At 43.1% G+C, this 23,009-nt stretch overlaps 1 protein-coding gene across 1 annotated transcript in view; it reads right to left on the bottom strand.

Annotated features, from left to right (window-relative positions):
- UBE3D (ubiquitin protein ligase E3D) overlaps window positions 1-23,009 on the bottom strand; it is a 324,905-nt gene that overhangs the window by 174,545 nt on the left and 127,351 nt on the right. Inside the window, exon 8 of the mRNA XM_077289817.1 lies at window positions 10,632-10,798. Within this exon, the coding sequence (XP_077145932.1) occupies window positions 10,632-10,798 (167 nt within the window). The remainder of the gene's footprint in view (window positions 1-10,631; window positions 10,799-23,009) is intronic.

The raw sequence follows: 23,009 nt of genomic DNA, 5'->3' as shown, positions 1-23,009 counted from the left end.
TAACTTTTTAACATCATTTCTAGCTGTGAATATAGAGCAGCCACAATTGTTGTGTTTAAGACTATTTTTACCACATTTATAGGCCATGTCAAAAGAAAATGTATAGCTAACAAAAAATATGAAAAAAATAAACAGTACCGTATGACATTCTCCTAGGCTTCTATCGCCTAAATATACAGCGGGTGAAATAAGTATTGAATACGTCACCAACCAAGTAAATATATATCAAAAGATTTTTTTCTTTGACATTTTACACATGTCCTGTCTCCAATCCAGACATATCTGTTGTTGTAAACACAGTACTTGTATTACCAATCATTTATTATTATTCTTAGAAATGTATGCATAAATCAACAATGTTTAGCATTCACCTGGTGAGGTGGATTCACAAAGCCAAAGGTCCAGGTTGACATAAGGATCTAGGGCAGACCTGGGCAAGATCCAGCCCGCGGGCCACATCCGGCCCGCCTGATGATTTTAAACGGCCTGCCAGCTAGCTGTCACTTCTGACAGCCGCCCCCGGCACTGCTCGGCCAGCCGCCAGACGCTTCTGAGGAGGACCGCTGGCGGCTGGAGTGAAGAACCTGAGCTGATACGCATCGGCCCTGTACAATGTGAGCAGCAGAGCCGGGTTGAATATCGGTGGCGGCGGCCATCTTCCCGAGGCCGCGCGTGCGCAGATGGAGTGCTCTGCTTCACGGGGCTTCAGGAAAATGGCCACGGGAGGCCGCGCATACGCAGATGGAGATCGCGGCAGCCGCGGCCTCGGGAAGATGGCCGCCGCCACCGATATTCAACCCGGCTCTGCTGCTCACATTGCATTCCAGGCCGCTGCGTCACCTCACCGGTGGAAGGGACCCTGCGCACGCCATGCCGCACCTCTGCCGTTTACACACCACTGCTCAACCCCCCCATGGACACCAGGCCGTGGCGTCGCCCACCTAAGCAGGAAGGGACCCTGCTCAGGTGCTCGCCATACCGCATCACCCCACCTCTGCCGACACCATGCCTCCTGTGACCCTGCTCTGCCACCGCCAGCCTTCAGGTAAGGCTACTTTCACACTAGCGTCGTGCACTGCACGTCGCTATGCGTTGTTTTGTAGAAAAAACGCATCCTGCAAAAGTGCTTGCAGGATGCGTTTTTTCTCCATTGACTTGCATTAGCGACGCAGTGCGACGCATTGCCACACGTCGCAACCGTCGTACGACGGTTGCGTCGGACCGTCGCCACCAAAAAACGTTGCATGTAACTTTTTTTGGTGCGTCGTGTCCAGCATTTCCGACCGCGCATGCGCGGCCTGAACTCCGCCCCCTCCTCCCGGCACCTCACAATGGGCCAGCGGATGCGTTGAAAAACAGCATCCGCTGCCCCCGTTGTACGGTGCTTCCATAGTATGCGTCGGTGTTCTGCAACGTCGCATTGCGACGTGCAGTGCATGACGCTAATGTGAAAGTAGCCTAAAATACTGTAAATTCGGACAATAAGACGGACCCCCATCTTATAAAAAAATCTTTTTTTCTGCAATTTTCACCCAAAATTTGGGGTGCGCCTTATGGTCCGGTGCGTCTTATAGTCCGAAAAATACGTTAATTATATTAGTCCGGCCCTCTAAAACCATCCCAATTTCTCATGCGGCCCCATGGCAAAATTAATTGCCCACCCCTGATCTAGGGCATCAGCACAGCAGACTAAGAGGCACGTGGTACAACAAAGGCTTGGATAACTGGCTATGTTAGCTGGCGGTACAAACAAATGTCTGTTGGCCACGACATTTCTGGATTGGCACCACCTGCAAAGTCCGGTGTGCAGCAGAGCAAACTGCAGCGGTGATAGGGGTAGCTAGTCCACAGCACGCAATGGGCATTCAGACCTACAGTTGAAACCAGAATTTTACATACACTATATAAAAAGACACATACGCATGTTTTTCTCAATATCTGACATGAAATCAGAATAAACCGTTCCCGTTTTAGGTCAATTAAGATTAATAGAATATTTGCCAAATGCCAGAATAATGAGACAGAGAATGTTTAAAGCATTTTTATTACTTAATGCAAAGTCAAAAGTTTACATACACTAAAACTACTATGCCTTTAAACAATTCTGGACTGCCCATATGATGATGTGCCTGGAAGCTTCTGTTTTTTTTTGGCAACATCTGAGTTAATTAGAGACACACCTATGGATGTATTTTAATGAACACCTGAAACACACTGCTACTTTGTGTAACATCATGAGAAAGTCTAATGAAAGTCTAATGAAATCAGCCAAGATATCAGGAAGAGTTTTGTGGACTTGCACAAGTCTGGCTCATCCTTGGGTACAATTTCAAGATACATGAAGGTGCCTCGTTCATCTGTGCAAACAATTATGTGCAAGTACAAGCAAGATGAGAATGTCCAGCCATCACACTGCTCAGGAAGGAGAAGGGTTCTGTGTCCCAGAGATCAACGTGCTTTGGTCCGGGGTCTTTCCATATCAAGTGATCCAAATATGAATATTTTTTTTTACCTGACATCTTTAATTTTTTTTTATTTTTTGTTTTTATTAAGTACAACTTTATTTATTTACAAATTAAAAGTTTAGAATTTTTTTCTTCATCAGTTAATTTTTTACAGATTTTTAAAGTTTTGAGAAAGTGCGGATTTTGGCCTGGTATGGCTTTACATTTTTTATCATACCTCGGGCTAGAATTAAGATAAAGAGGTGGGAGAGGCATCATTGTTCTCAGAGCGGTACCGGCTTTCATTTGATATGTCACAAGACTATGTTTCTTTATATTTTGCTTTGAAGAAATCAAATTCAAAATTTTCATGCACAATTGTGAAAAAAACGTAGGTTTTAAAATTGTGAAAACGTGCACGTGTGTTTGTGTTCTTGTTTATATTTGTACAGGGATTCAACTTGCGACCTGTCGATTTTTTTTTTTTTAGCCTTGAATAATCAGATTTTATGTTTGTGTGAGTGTCTTCCCTTTTTCTTTTCAAGTTACAACTTATTGAATTCAACATTTATAAGCAACAATAAAGAAACACAAAAAACAAATACCGAAGTGCCAGAATAAATACATCTTAATCATCATAACACAACTTGCTCAGCATTTTCAACCTGAATTCATTGAACAAGCCAAAAGAAAAAAGGTCATCATATCCTCAAGTGTGATTTTCCAAATACAGTCTCATCCTAATTATATGTAAAAAACAAGATTAAAAGAGCTAATATTTTTACCACCCATTTATACATGGAACTATTTTTTTTCTATTATATCACTAAACATGTCATAAATTAAGTGTTTAAAGAAGAATAGTACAGTAGTTAAATCCTCGTTCTATAAAATATGAATTAATCAAACAATTAGTAGTACGTTATTAAATGGGCTTTTTATCATCAATTTGTCCCTTCTAGTGGGTGAAATGTCATCTTGTCCATAAGCGCTAACTAGCAATGGCCGTTTCCTTTTGGGTCAGAGTATGTGTGGCCTGTCATGGTGCTCGCCTCCACCTGAGTCAATATCTGATTTTTGTTCACTTTTACAATATCTGGTTTTCTTGGATACACAAAGGATGGCGCTGGACCAGAATGTGCAGAAAAATCCTTTCTACTTCTTCATTTTCACAATCTTTGGAGAGTACAGTAGCCGCCACCAGCGCCAATCATATTCACAGGTCACATCACCAGTTACGTCATCCATTGCCGATCTTGTGCCGCCTTCTACCACGTCATCGACTTCACTCTCTTTGCTGAATGAAAAAATCCTTGTTTTTATTTCTGTTTCACTACATGGGATGACAGTGTGGAATTGCCGAGTCCCCTTTCTGCTTCCTGTAACCGAGGTTTCCACAAACTCTCCTCCTCTTCGTAGTCCTGGTTTGTACAATACATGAACTGGATGTTAAGAATATTTTTCTCCCTACATTTGAGGAGTTGCCTGGGTGTTAAGATTTGGTGTGAATGTGGCCTCTGGAGGCTCGGATTGCTGGCCTGTCATCTGCTCTGCATTCTCCGTCTACCCCTGGTCATTCTCAGCCCTAACAAAGCTTTCTCCTCTGTCCTCTCCTGCTTCTAAGCTCTAACATAATAAAATAATACAGGAATATCTAACAATCATGGATTATTTGGGAAATATGGACCCCACACTTCTACATCACAGGCCGAACAGATCTGAAATCAAGATTTTTGAACTGACACTGTAATAGTTTTATTTTTTAAAATATGATCCCATCACAATCCCAGCTTGTATTTTGGTACAGATGTGGCTAGGAGCATAGCAGGCAACACCGAAATTCACACTTTTTCAGAACTTTGAAAATCAATAAAAAATTTTAAAAAAAATTCTCTGACACACTATTACCAAATAATAAAATCTCAAAAGAATTAAAAATATAGTGGTAAAAATCATTGGTTCACTTGACATGGAATGACCCTCCGATATGTGCATATCAACCGAAGACAAAAGCAAAAGACCTTGTGAAGATGATGGCGGAAGCTGGTAATATTGTGTCAATAGCCACAGTAAAACGAGTACTGTATCAACATGGGCTGAAAGGTCACTCTGCCAGGAAGAAGTCATTACTCCAAAAGAAATATAAAAAACAAGACTAATGTTTTCAAATGCACACTGGAACAAAGAACTTACCGTATATACTCGAGTATAAGCTGACCCGAGTATAAGCCGACCCCCCTAATTTTGCCACAAAAAACTGGGAAAATTTATTGACTCGAGTATAAGCCTAGGGGGGGAAATGCAGCAGCTACCGGTAAATGTCAAAAGTAATAATAGATACCAATAAAAGTAAAATTAATTGAGACATCAGTAGGTTAAGTGTCTTTGAATATCCATATTGAATCAGGAGCCCCATATAATGCTCCATACTGTTCATTATGGCCCCATAAGATGTTCCATATTAAAATATGCCCCATATAATCCTGCATAAAGGTTAATAAAGGCCCCATAAGATGCTCCATAGACACATTTGCCCAATATAATGCTGCACAAATGCTGATTATGGCCCCATAAGATGCTCTATAAAGATATTTGCCCCTTATAGTGCTGCACAAACGTTATGGCCCTATAAGATGCTCCATACAGACACTTGCCCCATATGCCGTAGTGCCCTACAACCGTTAATTATGGCCCCTTACAGACACTTGCCCCATATAGTGCTGCACAAACATTATGCCCCTATATAGTGCTGCAGAAACGTTATGGCCCCATATAATGCTGCACAAACGTTATGGCCCCATATAGTGCTGCACAAACGTTATGGCCCCATATAGTGCTGCAGGAATGTTATGGCCCCATATAGTGATGCAGGAATGTTATGGCCCCATATAGTGCTGCAGGAACGTTATGGCCCCCATATAGTGCTGCAGGAATGTTATGGCCCCATATAGTGCTGCAGGAATGTTATGGCCCCATATAGTGCTGCAGGAACGTTATGGCTCCCATATAGTGCTGCAGGAATGTTATGGCCCCATATAGTGCTGCAGGAATGTTATGGCCCCATATAGTGCTGCAGGAATGTTATGGCCCCATATAGTGCTGCAGGAATGTTATGGCCCCATATAGTGCTGCAGGAATGTTATGGCCCCCATATAGTGCTGCAGGAATGTTATGGCCCCCATATAGTGCCGCAGGAATGTTATGGCCCCATATAGTGCTGCAGGAATGTTATGGCCCCATATAGTGCTGAAGGAATGTTATGGCCCCCATATAGTGCCGCAGGAATGTTATGGCCCCATATAGTGCCGCAGGAATGTTATGGCCCCATATAGTGCTGCAGGAACGTTATGGCCCCCATATAGTGCTGCAGGAACGTTATGGCCCCCATATAGTGCTGCAGGAATGTTATGGCCCCCATATAGTGCCGCAGGAATGTTATGGCCCCATATAGTGCTGAAGGAATGTTATGGCCCCCATATAGTGCCGCAGGAATGTTATGGCCCCATATAGTGCCGCAGGAATGTTATGGCCCCATATAGTGCTGCAGGAATGTTATGGCCCCATATAGTGCTGCAGGAACGTTATGGCCCCCATATAGTGCTGCAGGAATGTTATGGCCCCATATAGTGCTGCAGGAACGTTATGGCCCCCATATAGTGCTGCAGGAATGTTATGGCCCCATATAGTGCTGCAGGAACGTTATGGCCCCATAGATGCTCCATACAGACACTTGCCTCATTTGCTGCGATAAAAAAAAAAAAAATCACATACTCACCTCTCCGTCGCTCAGGCCCCCCGGCACTTTCAATAGTCACCTGCTCCTCGTTCCGGCGCCGATCTGTCTCCAGCACTGACGTTCAGCAGAGGGCGCGCACTAACCACGTCACTGCGCCCTCTGACCTCAGCGTCACTGCTGGAGACAGATCGGCGCCCGGAACGAGGAGCAGGTGACTATCGCGCAGCGCTGCGCTCCCCTCCCCGTATACTCACCTGGTCCTGCCGCTGTGTAGATCCTGCTTCCCCGATGCCGCAGCGCTTCATCCTGTACTCAGCGGTCACATGGTCCCGCTGATTACAGTAATGAATAGGCGGCTCCACCCCTATGGGAGGTGGAGCCGAATATTCATTTACTGTAATGAGCGGGACCATGTGACCGCTGAGTACAGGAAGAAGCTGAAGCTGCTGCTGCCGGCGCCGGGGAAGCAGGGACCGCGCCTGGACTAGGTGAGTATTTTTAGACAGTCCCCGCTCCCCCTCCCCTGCCGACCCCCGGTATGACTTGAGTATAAGTTTTCACAGTAAAAAAATAAATGCTTGGGAAAATTGAACTATTCTCACAGAAAACAACCCAAAAGCTAGTATACAAATATTAAAAATTAACCTTTATTTCAAATATTAAAAATGTGCACTTGACAAAACCATCACCAGTAGATGCAAGCGTACTACAGGAAAGGCCGGAACAGTGCCAAGCCCTCTACTCTCTAGGTGCCCCCTACCTGCCTGCGGAGGTTGGCACCTTATTAACCTACGCCGTGGCGCCCCCGCTCCTCGTCGGCTCTCCCTACTATCCCTGTCAGACCCTAACGGGATAGGGGACGAAATGCTCACATATGCAATGTATGAAAATGGATAGCTTGAAGGGACAAAAATATCAGTAAAAATATCTAGCTAGGACTAAGATTCTCAACTAGCTTGGTAAGCTGTGTCCCTTTACTCTGTAGTTCATCTTGTCCTAACATATCCATTCATGGCAGATAGGAATGCCTAATTAGAGATAAGGTAAACCACATGTATATGATATTGGTCCGTTCTGCTCTTATAAATATAATAGGGTCTCAAGATGCCAATACCCTAATAGGGAGATGTATCTGCTGTGACATCAGGCATATCCCATACCACACTTCAGCCTTTAAATACCACACTGCAATATTTCAATTTATGATAGGGGCCTAAAACAGCCAATGGTATATTTATATATTTTTTTTTTTGTTATTATTACCCTAATACAGACCAAAACAAACCTACACCACATTATATCTTATATTTATCATGCAGAGAATCATTCCCTTTTAGACTCAACGCGTTTCTCCCCTTCTAATTCAAAGGGGTTCATCAGGAGTACATCCAGATAACAAAAAGGGTTACTTAGCTTATATATAGCATGTTAGCAGTTCAGATAGCTGCACCACCGGGCCGGTCCCCTATCCATGTAGCGCTTACATCTTAGTCCTAGCTAGATATTTTTACTGATATTTTTGTCCCTTCAAGCTATCCATTTTCATACATTGCATATGTGAGCATTTCGTCCCCTATCCCGTTAGGGTCTGACAGGGATAGTAGGGAGAGCCGACGAGGAGCGGGGGCGCCACGGCGTAGGTTAATAGGGTGCCAACCTCCGCAGGCAGGTAGGGGGCACCTAGAGAGTAGAGGGCTTGGCACTGTTCCGGCCTTTCCTGTAGTACGCTTGCATCTACTGGTGATGGTTTTGTCAAGTGCACATTTTTAATATTTGAAATAAAGGTTAATTTTTAATATTTGTATACTAGCTTTTGGGTTGTTTTCTGTGAGACTTGAGTATAAGCCGAGAGGGGCAATTTCAGCCCAAAAAAGTGGGCTGAAAATCTCGGCTTATACTCGAGTATATACGGTAATTTATGGAGACATGTCCTGTGGTCTGATGAAACTAAAATTGAACTTTTTGGCATAATGACCATTGTGACGTTTGGAGGATAAAGAGAGAAGCTTGGAAGTCTAAGAACACCATCCTAAATGTGAAACACGAGGGTGGCAGCATCATGTTGTGGGGTTGTTTTGCTGCAAGTGGGACTGGTGCACTTCACAAAATAGATGGCATCATGAGAAAAAAGATTATGTGGCAATACTGAAGTAAAATCTCAACACATCAGTCAGGAAGTTAAAGTTTGGGCGGAAATGGGTCTTCCAAATGGACAATGACCCAAAGCATACTGCAAAAATGGTAAAGTGGCTTAAGGATAACAAAGTCAATGTTTCGGAGTGGCCATCACAAAGCCTTATCTCAAGCTTTTTGAAAATTTATGGGCAAAGCTGAAAAGGCAGGTGCGAGCAGGGCCACATACAAACCTGGATAGGTTACACCAGTTTTGTCAGAAATAATGGGTCCAAATTCCAACCATTGTGAGAAGCTTGTGTAAGGATATCCCAAAGGCTTGACCCAAGTCATTCAGTTTAAGGGCAATGGTACTAAATACTAATGAAATATATGTAAACTTTTGACTTTGAGTAATCGATGTGAATACTTTTCTGCCCAATGATGACACAAGTATTCTAGGAGTGATACCTTTATTGGCTAACCAGAAACATTTTCCGGTTAGCCAATAAAGGTATCGCTCCTAGAATACTTCTGTCATCATTGGGCAGAAAAGTATTCACATCGATTTTTCTGGCTAACATGGTACCACAATACAATTTGTTATTGTACATCATGACTTTTCAGTAAGTAATAAATATGCCTTAAAACATTCTCTGTCTCATTATTCTGGCATTTGGCAAATAATTATGGTAAGGTTTATTCCGATTTCATGTCAGACATTGAGAAAAACATGCAAATGTGTCTTTTTATATAGTGTATGTAAACTTCTAGTTTCAACTGTATCTTCACTTTTGTCCCGCACAGACACTGTTGCTGGATCTCGGCCTCAAATCTTGTCCTTGGGTTCTGCAACCTACTGGAACTCTGACACCTCCACCCCGTTTCTGAGCTTGACTTATTGGCCTACGGGCTTCTCTTGTAGGTTTCTTCTCCACTACTTCCTTTTTCTCCTGCTGACTTTCTTCTACTTCCATCTTCTGTTAGAATTGTAGAGGAGATTCGTAACCAGACACAGAGTTGCCATCATCGACACATTTGTTTTTCCAATGGCACTTGTAGGGTCTCAATACAGTTTCTCCACAGCAGAACAACATCTCATTGTTCTTAGGTAATTGCAACTACCAATTTATAGCATGCCCTATCCTCACAGAGACAGACACTTTCTTCTGTCCACCAGGACCCGCTCCCTGCTATCCAGCTGGCTCATGCTCCTTTACTCTCTCTTTTCTGCCCTCCACTCCTTTATGTCTGACTCCAAGAAACATCATGCACGCTAGCGAGACCAGCCACTCCATGTCACCTCTTTTGCATGCTCTGCCTGCAAGAACAAGATTCATTCAAGCCAGACTAATTGCTATCTTCCCTGTCTGTGCCCACCACCACAGACTGATCAGGAGACCCCATGCCACTAAAGAATGTAGTGCGCCTACCTCTAAACGGGACATAGCCGAGCTAAGCAAAGCTTCCCAGTCCTTGGTTACCATTTTGAAGCGCTTGCCCCTACCATTTACTGCCTCTTGTACTGTGACCTCTTCCCAGGGAGAGTTAGAACGACCAGCTAAGATCTCCCAACATAGATTGACGTGTCCCCCAAGCGAGCACTCTAAAAAGCAAAGTGATGACCACGTTGTAACGGGGACCCTCAATAAGTATTGCCACAAAGCAGCGCAATCAGGAACAAAATGTGTTAAAATAACATACTATCTAGGTCAATTACAGGCATACTTACTGTATTGTGAGGGAGGGAGGTAAGGAAGGGTAACTATCAATTTCAGAGAGCACAGTTCTTGGGAAACAGGGCCCATAATATAAAAATGGGGTTGCCTTCAACAGGAAACTAGAGAAAAAAATGTCCTAGAAGACAGCATCTAATTGTGCACAAATGGAAATTACTTTTTCATTATGAACATTCATAATATTTCAAAGCATTTTTGACTTTTTTTTTTACTGAGTCACTTTCAAGTAGTTGTTGAAACATTATATTAATAAAAGATAACTGAATCCTTGCTAGACCTTTAACTGAACACAAATGGGTTAATTACTGGGAGAAGTGCACTAGTCTATCCTTTCTATATTATTTATTTTACTAATTTATATAGCACCATTAATTCCACAGCGCTTTACAAACATTAAATCACTGTCCCGTTGGGGCTCACAATCTAAATTCCCTATCAGTAGGTCTTTGGAGTGTGGGAGGAACCCAGAGGAAACCAACGAAAACACGGTTAGAACATACAAATTCCTTGCAGATGTTGTCCTTGGTTGGATTTGAACCCAGGACCATAAAAAAGGAATGTGAATAACATTACAAAAGTAAAGATAAAAAAAATACTTACTCTGTGTTGGGGTTGTCAACACATGACATGTATAGCACCCTTGCAACATTCTGCACTTCGGGAACATTTTTCGGGTCACAGGACGTACTTCCAGAGAAAAAGCAAGAGCCGGCACTTGCAGATTTTTTTATTTCCACCAACACTGTGTCAGTGTTTAACAGCCAAAGCTAAACAAATAGGGAAAGAAACAATCGTTAAGAGAACAATTTCTGAATTATTAGGCTAGAGTTACACAACTTTATTTCCAATCCGATTATGCCAATTACACTCTGATCATAGTTTCAGAGTTTCATCAGAGTGTGAACAGATTTTCTCGGATGAGAAGAAGGAAAAAATTATAATTCTCCATTTTGTCAGTCCGTAAAAATCCGAAGTGATCTGAGAGCAGTACGACTTTTTCAAAAGGACTAATTGACTTTCATGGCCGAGGGCGATCCGAATATCGGATCAAACTTGGGCATGATGCGATTTTTTACTTGGACAGACTCGGTAAAAGGAAAAAAAAAAAATCAGACGTGTACAGCCCCACAGAATAACACTGGTCCTAGTGTGATCCGATGTTTTGTCGGATCACATTTGGACCGAAAATACGGTCGTCTACACGAGCTCTTAGTGAATACCGTTATGTGCAACCAATCATTCAAGAATGATAATTGGAGAACCTCAGTTTAATATAATTGTGATATCTGCAGCTTTATATAAACAAACGCAAAGTACATTTCTATAGTACATACCGTACATGTTCTATGAATATGCTTTCGACAGCCACTGCCTTTCAGGGCTTGTCTACAGCATTCCTGTAGGGGGGAAGGTCCTGTGCGGTCCGGTCCGATGGGTGTTGCAGTTCCGGGTCCGGTGCCTCCCATCTTCTTGCGACACAACCCTTCAGCTTCTTCATCACTCCCCAGCATCGCGCTCCTGCGCAGGCGTACTTATCTGCCCTGTTGAGGGCAGAGTAAAGCACTGCAGTGCGCAGTTGCCAGGAAAAGTCAGAGAGGCCCATCACACCTGTGCACTGCAGTACTTTACTCTGCCCTCTACAGGGAAAATCAGTATGCCTGCGAAGTGGAGCTATGAAGAAGCAGGAGGGCGGAGTTGCAAGAAGATGGGAGGCGCCGGACCCGGACCTGCAACATCTATCGGACTGGACCACACAGGACCGCCCCCCGGGTGAGTATAATATAACTTATTTTTCTTCACTTGCAGGTCAGATCGGGGACTTATCTACAGCATTATAGAATGCTGTAGATAAGCCCAGAAATCTGCTGACAGGTTTGCTTTAACCAGTTCATAATAAAACATACATTTAAATTGTTACATTAAAGATATGAACAACTAGTTAACTAGTGACAGAACCTGGTGGCTTTAAACCCCTTCACAACATATGACGTATATTTACGTCATATGTTGTGTCCTTGCTTTTGATGTAAGATCGCACGCTAAGCCCGCATCTTTAAGTGCACATGATGGCTGATTTAATGACCCATCATGTGCCACTAACAGCCGCGGGTGCAGCCTGCAGCTGATGACTTGTTAAATCCCGCTGTCAATCTCTGATAGTGGGATTTAACAAGCACCAGGAGAGAGCACGTCATTCAACGCTCTCAGCGGCGCACCCATGATGTGATCACGGGGCACTTAAAAGGTTGCCATAACACATGAGGGACTGCTGATGACCCTCTTTCCTGTTATTACGATCCTCCTGTGAACGATGGCCTGTGGCTGGCGTTCATAAGAGACTGTGACTTCTACTATACACAGCAGAGTTGATGCCCTGCTATGTATAGCACAAGCTGTCAGAGCTTAAAGTCCTCTAAGGGCACTATTAAATAAAGCTTTTAAACATATAAAAAAAATAAAAGTTCAAATCACCCTCTTTTGACTCATTAAAAATAAAACTAACCCCCCCCCACCCACACACACACACAATTTGGTATCAGAGTTTCAGAAATGTCTAACTTATCAAAAGATAACATGCAATAAGAGGTGATCAAAACATCACATCTACCACAAAGTGGTATCAAGAAAAAACACAAGCTCAAGGTGCTTAATATAAGCACTCACACTGTACTATATTCCAAAAAATTTAATAGAACTGTGGGTCTCAGAAAATGGCGACATAAGAGAAAGAATGTTTTCAAACAAATTTCCAAATTATTTTCACCACTTAAAAAAAAAAACCTATACATGTTTGCGCTCTGTGTAATCATATTGACCTAGGAAATCATACAGCCAGGTAAGTTTTACCATCTAATAAAAATGGTAAATAAAAGAAAAAAAAATAAAAAATGGGGAATTGCACTTTTTTTTCCAATTTCATTACACTTTGACAGTGCATTTTCCCACAGTCCATAGTTCACCGCAGTTCAGGCTGTGAGGGAGCGCAGCTTCAGTGACGTCACTGTTAGCCACTGAAGCTCCTCTCTCAGCAGCTCATTCACCAGTGGTTTTCAGCCGGGACGGTCGCATCTTGGCACCGTCCAGGTTGAAAACTGCATATTCTCCAGATATGGATTACTGCGTGGGACACAACGACGGACAGGTATGGGTATTTTGTTGGTTTGTTATTTTACTTTTATTACAGGAGATTGAGGGCTTTGCAGGTATTAGGTGTGGTTGTAAGTATGGTTTAATTAAGAATATTAAAAGGAGTCTGTATTTTTTTATTGGGTGTCTGGTTTCTTAACAATTTGACTATGGGGTTAGTAATAGGGGCATCTTATTGACGTCTCTCCATTACTAACCTTGGGGCTCGATGTCACGAAGGTGACATTAACCCCCACAACTATTACACCACTTGCCACCGCTACAGGGCAAGTGGAAAGAGCGTGGCTAAGTGCCGTAATTGGCACATCTTAGGGATGCGCCTTTTCTGGGGCAGCTGAGTGCTGTTTTAGCCAGGGAGGGCCAATAAACATGGCCCCTTCCTAGGCTATTAATATCAGCCCGCAGCTGTCTGCATAGCCTATGCTGATTATTAATTATGGGGGGACCCCTAGTCATTTTTTGGGGGTCCCCCATTTTAATAGCCAGTAAAGGCTAAGTATACAGTTGTGAGCTGATATTAATAACCTGGGAAGCTCCATGCATATTACAGCCTTCCCAAGCTATAAAACATCTGCCCCCAGTCGCTGGCTAAATTCTGTTGTTTTTATTTTAATTTTCATTATGGCTCTTATTGTATGAGTTGATTAATTTTACATTTCTGTAGACCAGACTTCTTTTATGGGAGTGGTGATAAATGTTTTTTTTTTAATTATTTTTATTTTTTTTAACGGGGGATTGAATCAAACTGTAATTTTTTTATATTTAAAAACAAATGCTGCTTAATATTTAATAGTATAAGTGATTGGTCAATTTCAGGTTCAAGTCCCCGTACCTGTGATTGTCCAATCAGTTATACTACCTATTGCAATACTACAGCATATAGTATACAGTACAGTATATAGTGATCTCTCACTTGTCAAGTGTATTATGTTCTAAACCCCCCCCCCCTCCCCGTGATAGTTGAAAATCAGCAAACTAGGAATTTTATATTTATTTTAGTATTACAGCATTTACATTTATTTAGTATTAAGCATTACAGCTCTTATAAAGGCGCCACTTCATCAGTCACTTCTTCTGGTGGTGCAGTAGTATATTCAGCCTCATCCGTAACGTCTACTTCTGCTAAAGGAGTAGGATTAACAGACCTCTTTGATCAAGAGATGAACATGGTTATGGGGAGTTGCTGGCACTGCTTCTTCAAATTGAGGATATTTTTTTAAAGTGACATGGAACAGTCAAATTAATTTGCAAACTGCAACGAACGAACCATGTTGAGGTCCTATTCTTCAACCAATCATGAAAGTTGTTTGGCCATTCTGACCATGGCTGCAAGACGATCAAGTGTTAGGCCAACTTCCTCCTCTTCTTCAACTCGTTGTCCGTCGTGTTCCTCATCCTCTTCTTCACTTGCGGAGTCAGGTCTTTGTCAGTCAACCATTGAGAGTGCACACGCCTTCCGTGGTCATGTCACTGAAGCCCTCACCTCCCAGTATTTTTGCCAGCTTCACACACAGACTTACTCATCGCAAAGTGATGGATTTCATCAGGAGAGAATCCCTTGTAAACACGGACCACTTCAGGCCACAACTTTTTTTTCAGCTGACATTCAAAGTCTGACTCTTCATCTCCTTTATGGGTCTTTTAAATATTTTGGAGACACGATGTAATTGTGTACTCATGCCAGTATGCCTTTAGTGAAAAGTCTTCATCCGAGTCCATAGCTACAACGATGTTTTGCAGGACGTTTTGGGAGTAGAGCTCCTTAAAAGCGCAAATAACACCTTGATCCATTGGCTGAATGAGCAATGTGGTGTTTGGAGACAAGAAGTCTGTCTGGACGCCATCATACGTCAGGTTGAAAGCATGGCCTCCAGCATTGTCCATTACCAGAAGCACTTCGAAATCGAGGCCTTTCTATGCCAGGTAAACCTTAACCTCCGGAATACTGTTTGTATCCAGCGAGATATTCTTTTTTCTGGAATCGTTTATACATATCTAATGTAGAGTTCATCTTCATGATTATCTTATTGTGGGAATTAACCACCCTCTTTGCTGTTTTATTGAAAGTCACTGATGCCATAGACTTGATATTCTCGTTGTTCTTTATATAGCGAACCGCGGACTCTCGTAATGGCGGCCAGCAGACGTATACCTTCTCCCTTCAACATGTCGAGAAGTTGCACCTCCTCTTTTATGGTAAGCATCTTCTTCTGGAGCTTGGGTTCACTGCTAAAATCCTTAGAAGATGCAGAATCTTTGGGTGGCGATCGGAGGTGAGCGGCAGTGTGGGATACCAAGCAGACTGATGCTACGGTTACTGAGCCAATCAGAGCCCAGGCTACACAAGAGAGTGCTCTGATTGGTCGCCGTCCTTCAAATCAGCCAATCGTGTGCTATGTACAGTACAAAAAAATACCACGATACAGCGAAAAATGAGTAATAGATGAATAAATATAATCACACAATACAGTGAGGCTGCAATAAGTGAGCGGGGATATAGAGAGGGACTACTGTATAGTGAAAATTTCGGTCTCCTATGAAGTTTTGCCCATCGCTGAGCTTCACAGGAATACCAAATCAGCAGTGATGCTGCCATGGTAACCTACCAATGCCCAGCCGGTACATGCAAGCATCATGACATGTGTTACGTTTAAACAACACAACAGCGTTTAAATAGTCAAAAGCAGCAACCGGAGCTCAGCTCCAACCATCGCTGTTAGACATAGATGCTGCCATTGCTCCCACGTGGAGGGAGATCAGCTCCTGAGCCCTCTCCATACACAATTACACTTGCAATCACAAACATGTACATGATTTTGCGTTCAGGTGCTAATGGCTAACTGAAAAGGTGATGACAATTACCAAGCTTCCCAAACTATTTTGGTATCTCATGCTTGATCCAAAGACCCAGGTAACCTGGAAAGCTTGATAATTGTTATCAGCTTTTAGTTAGCATTAAAATGTATCAACCCCTGGGGACTCTGAATTTGTATTATTTTTTTTTTAACCACAATTTCTTTATAATAGCGCTTTAAGTAAGCATATTGTAAAGTACAATCTTAGAATATGTGCAAGAGAAAAGGAAAAGTACGGTATTTCTTCAAAATGAAATTAATAGCCAGCCAGAGAAAGTCTTAATTGCATCAGCAAACTGGTTTTACATTACAGATTTTGCAGTGCACTTTAATGGGTGTTAGGTATAATCCATCTTCCATGCATAGCAGAAAACTAATTACATCAATTCCTGGAGTTTTCGGAGATGCATTCAGTTGCAAAAAAACAAGCAATAGGAAATTAAAAACATACCAAATATAATTTTCATAATAAATTTGACCCAAATCCTGCTGAGGACAGGACATTTTATATGTAGGAAAAAAAAAAAAATGAGGGAGGTTAACGTTTATTCGAAAGAAGAAAAAAAAAAAAAAATCAAGACATCGAGAGGAGATCGCACATTGATCTGAACCTCCAAGACTTTTCTCGGGTTTCAAAATTTTTCTGGAAAGTGCAGATCCAGATAATCAGATAAAGAAATCTGCAATTTTAAAAGCTCCCTACATAATAAATAAGTTGTATTATAGTATTATTAATAATAACCAATTTATTTATATATATATATATATATATATATATATATATATATATATATATATATATATATATATATATATATATATATATATATCTCTTATATCTATATCACACAAACACAGTGGCTTGTTTTTACGTATTGTGTTACATTACAACCTGCGTGTACATATATTTTTGTAATCCGATTTGTGTGTGATATATAAGCACTAAATAGTTTAAATTGGTGAATTGAGAATAACATCGGTATAAATAAAGTTATGGGATCAAATACCTAAAAATTGGCATATTCATATGTATTCACCCCTTCTGCGATTAGCAGGGCAAAGTGCTAGAATTAGCGCATCAAATAGATGTGCCTCTTCTGGGGCAGCTGCGGGCTGCTATTCTCAAGCTGGGGGGGGGGGGGGGGCGATATCCATGGACCCTAACCAGCCCCCAGATTTCTGCTTTAACTAAGTTAGTTAGCTGTCAAAAACAGGGGGACCCTATGGAGTTTTTTTTTTTTTTTAATTACTTAATAAAAAAAAAAAAAAAAATGGCATGGGGAACCCTCTATTATTAATAACCAGGCTTGCTAAACCTGACAGATGCGCGTTGCAGCATTTTGCCTTGATGGTTATCAAAAATACAGGGGAACCCACTCCGTTTTTTTCTTTCTTTTTTATTTAGAGCTCAGGTCCCGGCTGATGAATACTCCCATCAGCTGCCAACTGCTCTTACGGTTATTAGCTGCAGCAGGCATAGGCTGATGCAGGGTCGGACTGGCCATCTGGCAAATGCCAGAAGGGCCTGTCTGGTCGTGGGCTGCCTTGTCTGCTACGTTGTTAACAGAATTGGTGTTCTCAAGATACATATGCTGTTAAAATATATATATAATATATTGGGTACAGTAGTGCAATGCAGTCTGTGCTGTAAATTTTTTCATAAGAATTTGGGAAAGTAATGAAATGTCCTATAAATGTCTGTTCTATTCCTGATCTAAGCTTCTAGTTTAAATGAATCTGTGCTGCACTTTATGTACGTGCTATGTAGTGAGCCAGTGCTGTGGAGTCAAAGCCGAAAACCATTAGTGCGCATGCGCCGGCGCACTATGTCCCGGAAGTATTTCGCTGTGCACTAATGGTTTTCCGCTTTGCCCGCAGTTGGGCAAAGCATACTGCGCGTGCGCAAGGCAAGATTGCTTTGAGCACGCGTTAACTAGGGAGGAAACCAAATCAACATCAAGTCAATTTCGCGACCAGCGTGCGGCCAGCGGGAAAAAAAGGAGTTAATAAAAGACCCGAAAACACCGCCCATATGACCCAAAAAAGGACCCGCCAAATTCAGGTGACAGGTTCCCTTGAATCTGCGATAGGCAAGCAGCTTGGTGTGATGAAATCAACCGTGGGAGCAATAATAAGAAAATGGAAGACATACCTGCCTATGATGTCAATTACAGGCCTCTCTCATCTTTTTAAGTTGGAGAGCTTGCACAATTGGTGGCTGAATAAATATGATACTTTTTTAATCCACTGTATGTCCTGTGGGATCCACACCTACAGTCATGGCCCAAAGTATTCACACCCCTGCAATTCTGTCAGATAATACTCAGTTTCTTCCTGAAAATGATTGCAAACACAAATTCTTTGGTATTATTATCTTCATTTAATTTGTCTTAAATGAAAAAACACAAAAAGAATTGTTCTAAAGCCAAATTGGATATAATTCCACACCAAACATAAAAAAGGGGGTGGACAAAAGTATTGGCACTGTTCGAAAAATCATGTGATGCTTCTCTAATTTGTGTAATTAACAGCACCTGTAACTTACCTGTGGCACCTAACAGGTGTTGGCAATAACTAACTCACACTTGCAGCCAGTTGACATGGATTAAAGTTGACTCAACCTCTGTCCTGTGTCCTTGTGTGTACCACATTGAGCATGGCGAAAAGAAAGAAGACCAAAGAACTGTCTGAGGACTTGAGAAACCAAGTTGTGAGGAAGCATGAGCAATCTCAAGGCTACAAGTCCATCTCCAAAGACCTGAATGTTCCTGTGTCTACCGTGTGCAGTGTCATCAAGAAGTTTAAAGCCCATGGCACTGTGGCTAACCTCTCTAGATGTGGACGGAAAAGAAAAATTGACAAGAGATTTCATCGTAAGATTGTGCAGATGTTGGATAAAGAACCTCGACTAACATCCAAACAAGTTCAAGCTGCCCTCCAGTCCGAGGGTACAACAGTGTCAGCCCTTACTATCCGTCGGCGTCTGAATGAAAAGGGACTGTATGTTAGGAAACCCAGGAATACCCCACTTATTACCCAGAGACATAAAAAAGCCAGGCTGGAGTTTGCCAAAACTTACCTGAAAAAGCCTAAAACGTTTTGGAAGAATGTTCTCTGGTCAGATTAGACAAAAGTAGAGCTTTTTGGGCAAAGGCATCAACATAGAGTTTACAGGAGAAAAAAAAAAAAAAGAGGCATTTAAAGAAAAGAACAAGGTCCCTACAGTCAAACATGGAGGAGGTTCCCTGATGTTTTGGGGTTGCTTTGCTGCCTCTGGCACTGGACTGCTTGACCGTGTGCATGGCATTATGAAGTCTGAAGACTATCATCAAATTTTGCAGCAAAATGTAGGGCCCAGTGTGAGAAAGCTGGGTCTCCCTCAGAGGTCATGGGTCTTCCAGCTGGACAATGACCCAAAACACACTTCAAAAAGCACTAGAAAATGGTTTGAGAGAAAGCACTGGAGACTTGTAAGGTGGCCAGCAATGAGTCCAGACCTGAATCCCATAGAACACCTGTGGAGAGATCTAAAAATGGCAGTTTGGAGAAGGCACCCTTCAAATATCAGGGACCTGGAGCAGTTTGCCAAAGAAGAATAGTCTAAAATTCCAGCAGAGAAAATGACGGATACTTTAAGTTACGGTTAACGTTTCGACCAAGGCTGGTCTTTGTCAAAACCACACTTTTAATGGAGGGTAGAAAAGGTACAGAGGCAGTCCGGAGTGGGCGGAGTCTGCAAGGGTCCTGTAGCACTGAGTCCGTCTCCTTGGTGATGCATCACCAAGGAGACGGACTCAGTGCTACAGGACCCTTGCAGACTCCGCCCACTCCGGACTGCCTCTGTACCTTTTCTACCCTCCATTAAAAGTGTGGTTTTGACAAAGACCAGCCTTGGTCGAAACGTTAACCGTAACTTAAAGTATCCGTCATTTTCTCTGAACACTAATAAGCATTTGGTGATGCCTGTACTAAAAATAAAAAATACAACTTTCACGTAAAAACCTGCAAGTCTTGAGTGTGCGGCTGTTTTTTCTATAGACATTGTGACTTTGTGTTCAGCCTGCACCTTTTTTTTCCATGCGGAGTGCACCACATCTCTTGTACTACCTAAAATTCCAGCAGAGCATTGTAAGAAACTCATTGATGGTTACCGGAAGCGGTTGGTCGCAGTTATTTTGGCTAAAGGTTGTGCAACCAAGTATTAGGCTGAGGGTGCCAATACTTTTGTCTGGCCCATTTTTGGAGTTTTGTGTGAAATGATCAATGTTTTGCTTTTTGCTTCATTCTCTTTTGTGTTTTTTTCATTTAAGACAAATTAAATGAAGATAATACCAAAGAATTTGTGTTTGCAATCATTTTCAGGAAGAAACTGAGTATTATCTGACAGAATTGCAGGGGTGTGAATACTTTTGGCCATGACTGTGGTACATTTTAAGGAATAGTAGCTATTCCATGTTGGCTGTGGATAGGCAGATGTGCCGGTCTGTGATCGCACCCCCTACCTTGCTAAACACACATTCCGACAGTACACTTGCCGCAGGGCAGGCTAGCACCTCAAGTCTTAAAGTGCAAGCTCAGACCATGTGCCCAATTTGGAGACTGAGAAGTTAAATGGGGCAGACCCATCTGTTAGTATGTGGAGACATGTGGACACGTACTTTTCCACTATGTTGTTTTAACGCTGTCTCCTGCTAATGTGGGCCATATTGTATGGTGGAGCTGGATATTGTGGTATGCTCATAACGTTTTTCTACATTTCTGCCATGCTAACCCTGCCTTCCGAGGTGCTGGCGATGCCCCAGCTGCCTTGTCGACTTCCTCCTTCGCCTCTGCCTTGTCCCACGGAGTCCCCGCTGTCAGGTGGGAAAGCCATTAGTACTTTTTCTACCAGCACATGCTAGTATTCACGCATTTTACGATCTCTCTTCAGTGACAGAAGTTATGACGATATCTTGTCCTTGTAGCAGGGATCCAGTAGGGTGACCACCCAGTAATCTGCACTGGTAAAAATACAGGCAAATCGGTGGTCATTGTGCAGACACTGCAGCATGTATAGGATCATGTGTGACTGGCTGTCCAGAGAAAAGAACAAGCTGTCCTCGGTGTCTGGGTACTCTGTACTCCTCCAGCCACGCTCCAGTGATGCCTGTGAGCTGGTCTGAGTCCCACTCTGCTGTGAAAAAAGAGGTTACTACTCACCTGCCTCCTCCTTATCATCCTCTCAAACAGTTTGTTGGCTATACAGTTGGAAACCTGGCTGATGTTGGGACAGTAACCGACCCTTCGAGCCATGTGTGGATGGCAGACCTGATAACTGTGTGAATTGGCTCGGCTCCTCCTGTGCCACCATCTCATATGGCCTGCATTGTTTTTTCCAGCAGGCACATAAATGGTATAGTAACGCTGATGATAGTGTCATCAGTGCTCGCCATATTGGTGGAATATTCAAAGCAGCACAACACGGCACATACGTCCTTCATAGAGGCCCAGTCATTGGTGGTGAAGTGGTGTTGTTCTGCAGAGCGACTCAGCCGTGGTTGCTGCAGCAGAAACATCACTATTGCCTGCTGCTAGCACAGTCTCTCCAGCATATGCAAGGTGGAGTTTCATCTTGCTGGTTTGTCACTTAGCAGCCCGTGAGAAGAAAGGCAGAAGTGAGGCTGTAGCGAAGACAGGCAAGCAGAAGCAGGGTGAAAACAACAAAAGTGTGCCCACACTTTCAGCAGCAGCTCCAACATATGCAGTTTTTCAGGAAGCTCTGAACTACCAAGTTTAGCACATGCGCCAGGCAAGGGATATGTGTCAAACTGACTAGGCCCAGAGCTGCTACAAGATTTCTCGAGTTATTGTGGGTCGCCCGCCAGGGCCATGGGGTACTCGGTACAGGGTCAGGTACTTAAAGGCATGTGTCACAACTGCGGCGACCCGGTCCGTGGCCCTGGGCGCCCATGTTAAAGGGATAGTCTTTAAAGGGATTTGTAAAATAATAAATGTTCGCGACGCCACCTGTGGTATTCGGTCAGGGATGACCAACGCTGCTTAAAGGGGTCCTCTGGGGTGATGTTATGGCAGCCAGATGGTATAACTTCCCACAGGTGAAGTAGGTCCCCAGGGCTCCCGGTGAATAGATGGAAGATGGTGAGTGATGCAGTAAAGAACGAAGGACACAGTCTTATTACCTGGTTTACTGACGGTAGCAGACAGCCACAGTCCAGGGCACCAGATCACAGGTACAGGCAGGGTCCGGCCGGCGTGGAAGTGAGTTCAGAGTCCAGCTTTATCAGGTGGAGTTAAAAACCTTCCTTCTAGCGCTGTGTTGTTATAGTCCCTTACTGCCTATGGCTTTGTAGCAATGTCCTCTCAGTTATCTCTGTCCTTTGTTGAACTGGGACACAAACCCGTATGACAGGTGACTCGAGCCTTTTTACAGGGTCTCTATCACGACCCGGGCTCTATGTGTCACTGTGTCTCCTGGGTATTAGGGCGGACAGGTGATGTATAATCCAGCTGTCCTGCTGGTTTCTGCTATAGGTCTTAGGCTACTTTCACATTAGTGTCGTGTGACGCACGTCGCAATGCGTCGTTTAGAAGAAAAAAACGCATCCTGCAAAGTTGCCTGTAGGATGCGTTTTTTCTCCATACACTTGCATTAGCGACGCATTGCCACACGTCGTCGTGCTTTGGCGGACCGTCGGCACAAAAAAAAGTTATATGTAACTTTTCTTGTGCGTCGTGTCCGCCATTTTCGACCGTGCATGCGGCCGAAACTCCGCCCCCTCCTCCCCGGACAGGACAATGGGGCAGCGGATGTGTTGTAAAACTGCATCCGCTGCCCACGTTGTGCTACATTAACACACTGTCCGTCGGGACGATGGTTTGTGATGGCCCGTACCGACGGACTAGTGTGAAAGTAGCCTTAGAGTCCCACAAAAACCTCCGTCTTCCGGCTACTGTTATCTCCGCTCAATCAGGGATG

The sequence above is a fragment of the Ranitomeya variabilis genome, chromosome 2 (genome assembly GCF_051348905.1).
Source record: "Ranitomeya variabilis isolate aRanVar5 chromosome 2, aRanVar5.hap1, whole genome shotgun sequence".
Taxonomy (NCBI): domain Eukaryota; kingdom Metazoa; phylum Chordata; class Amphibia; order Anura; family Dendrobatidae; genus Ranitomeya; species Ranitomeya variabilis.
This window is presented reverse-complemented; position numbering and strand designations above follow the sequence as displayed.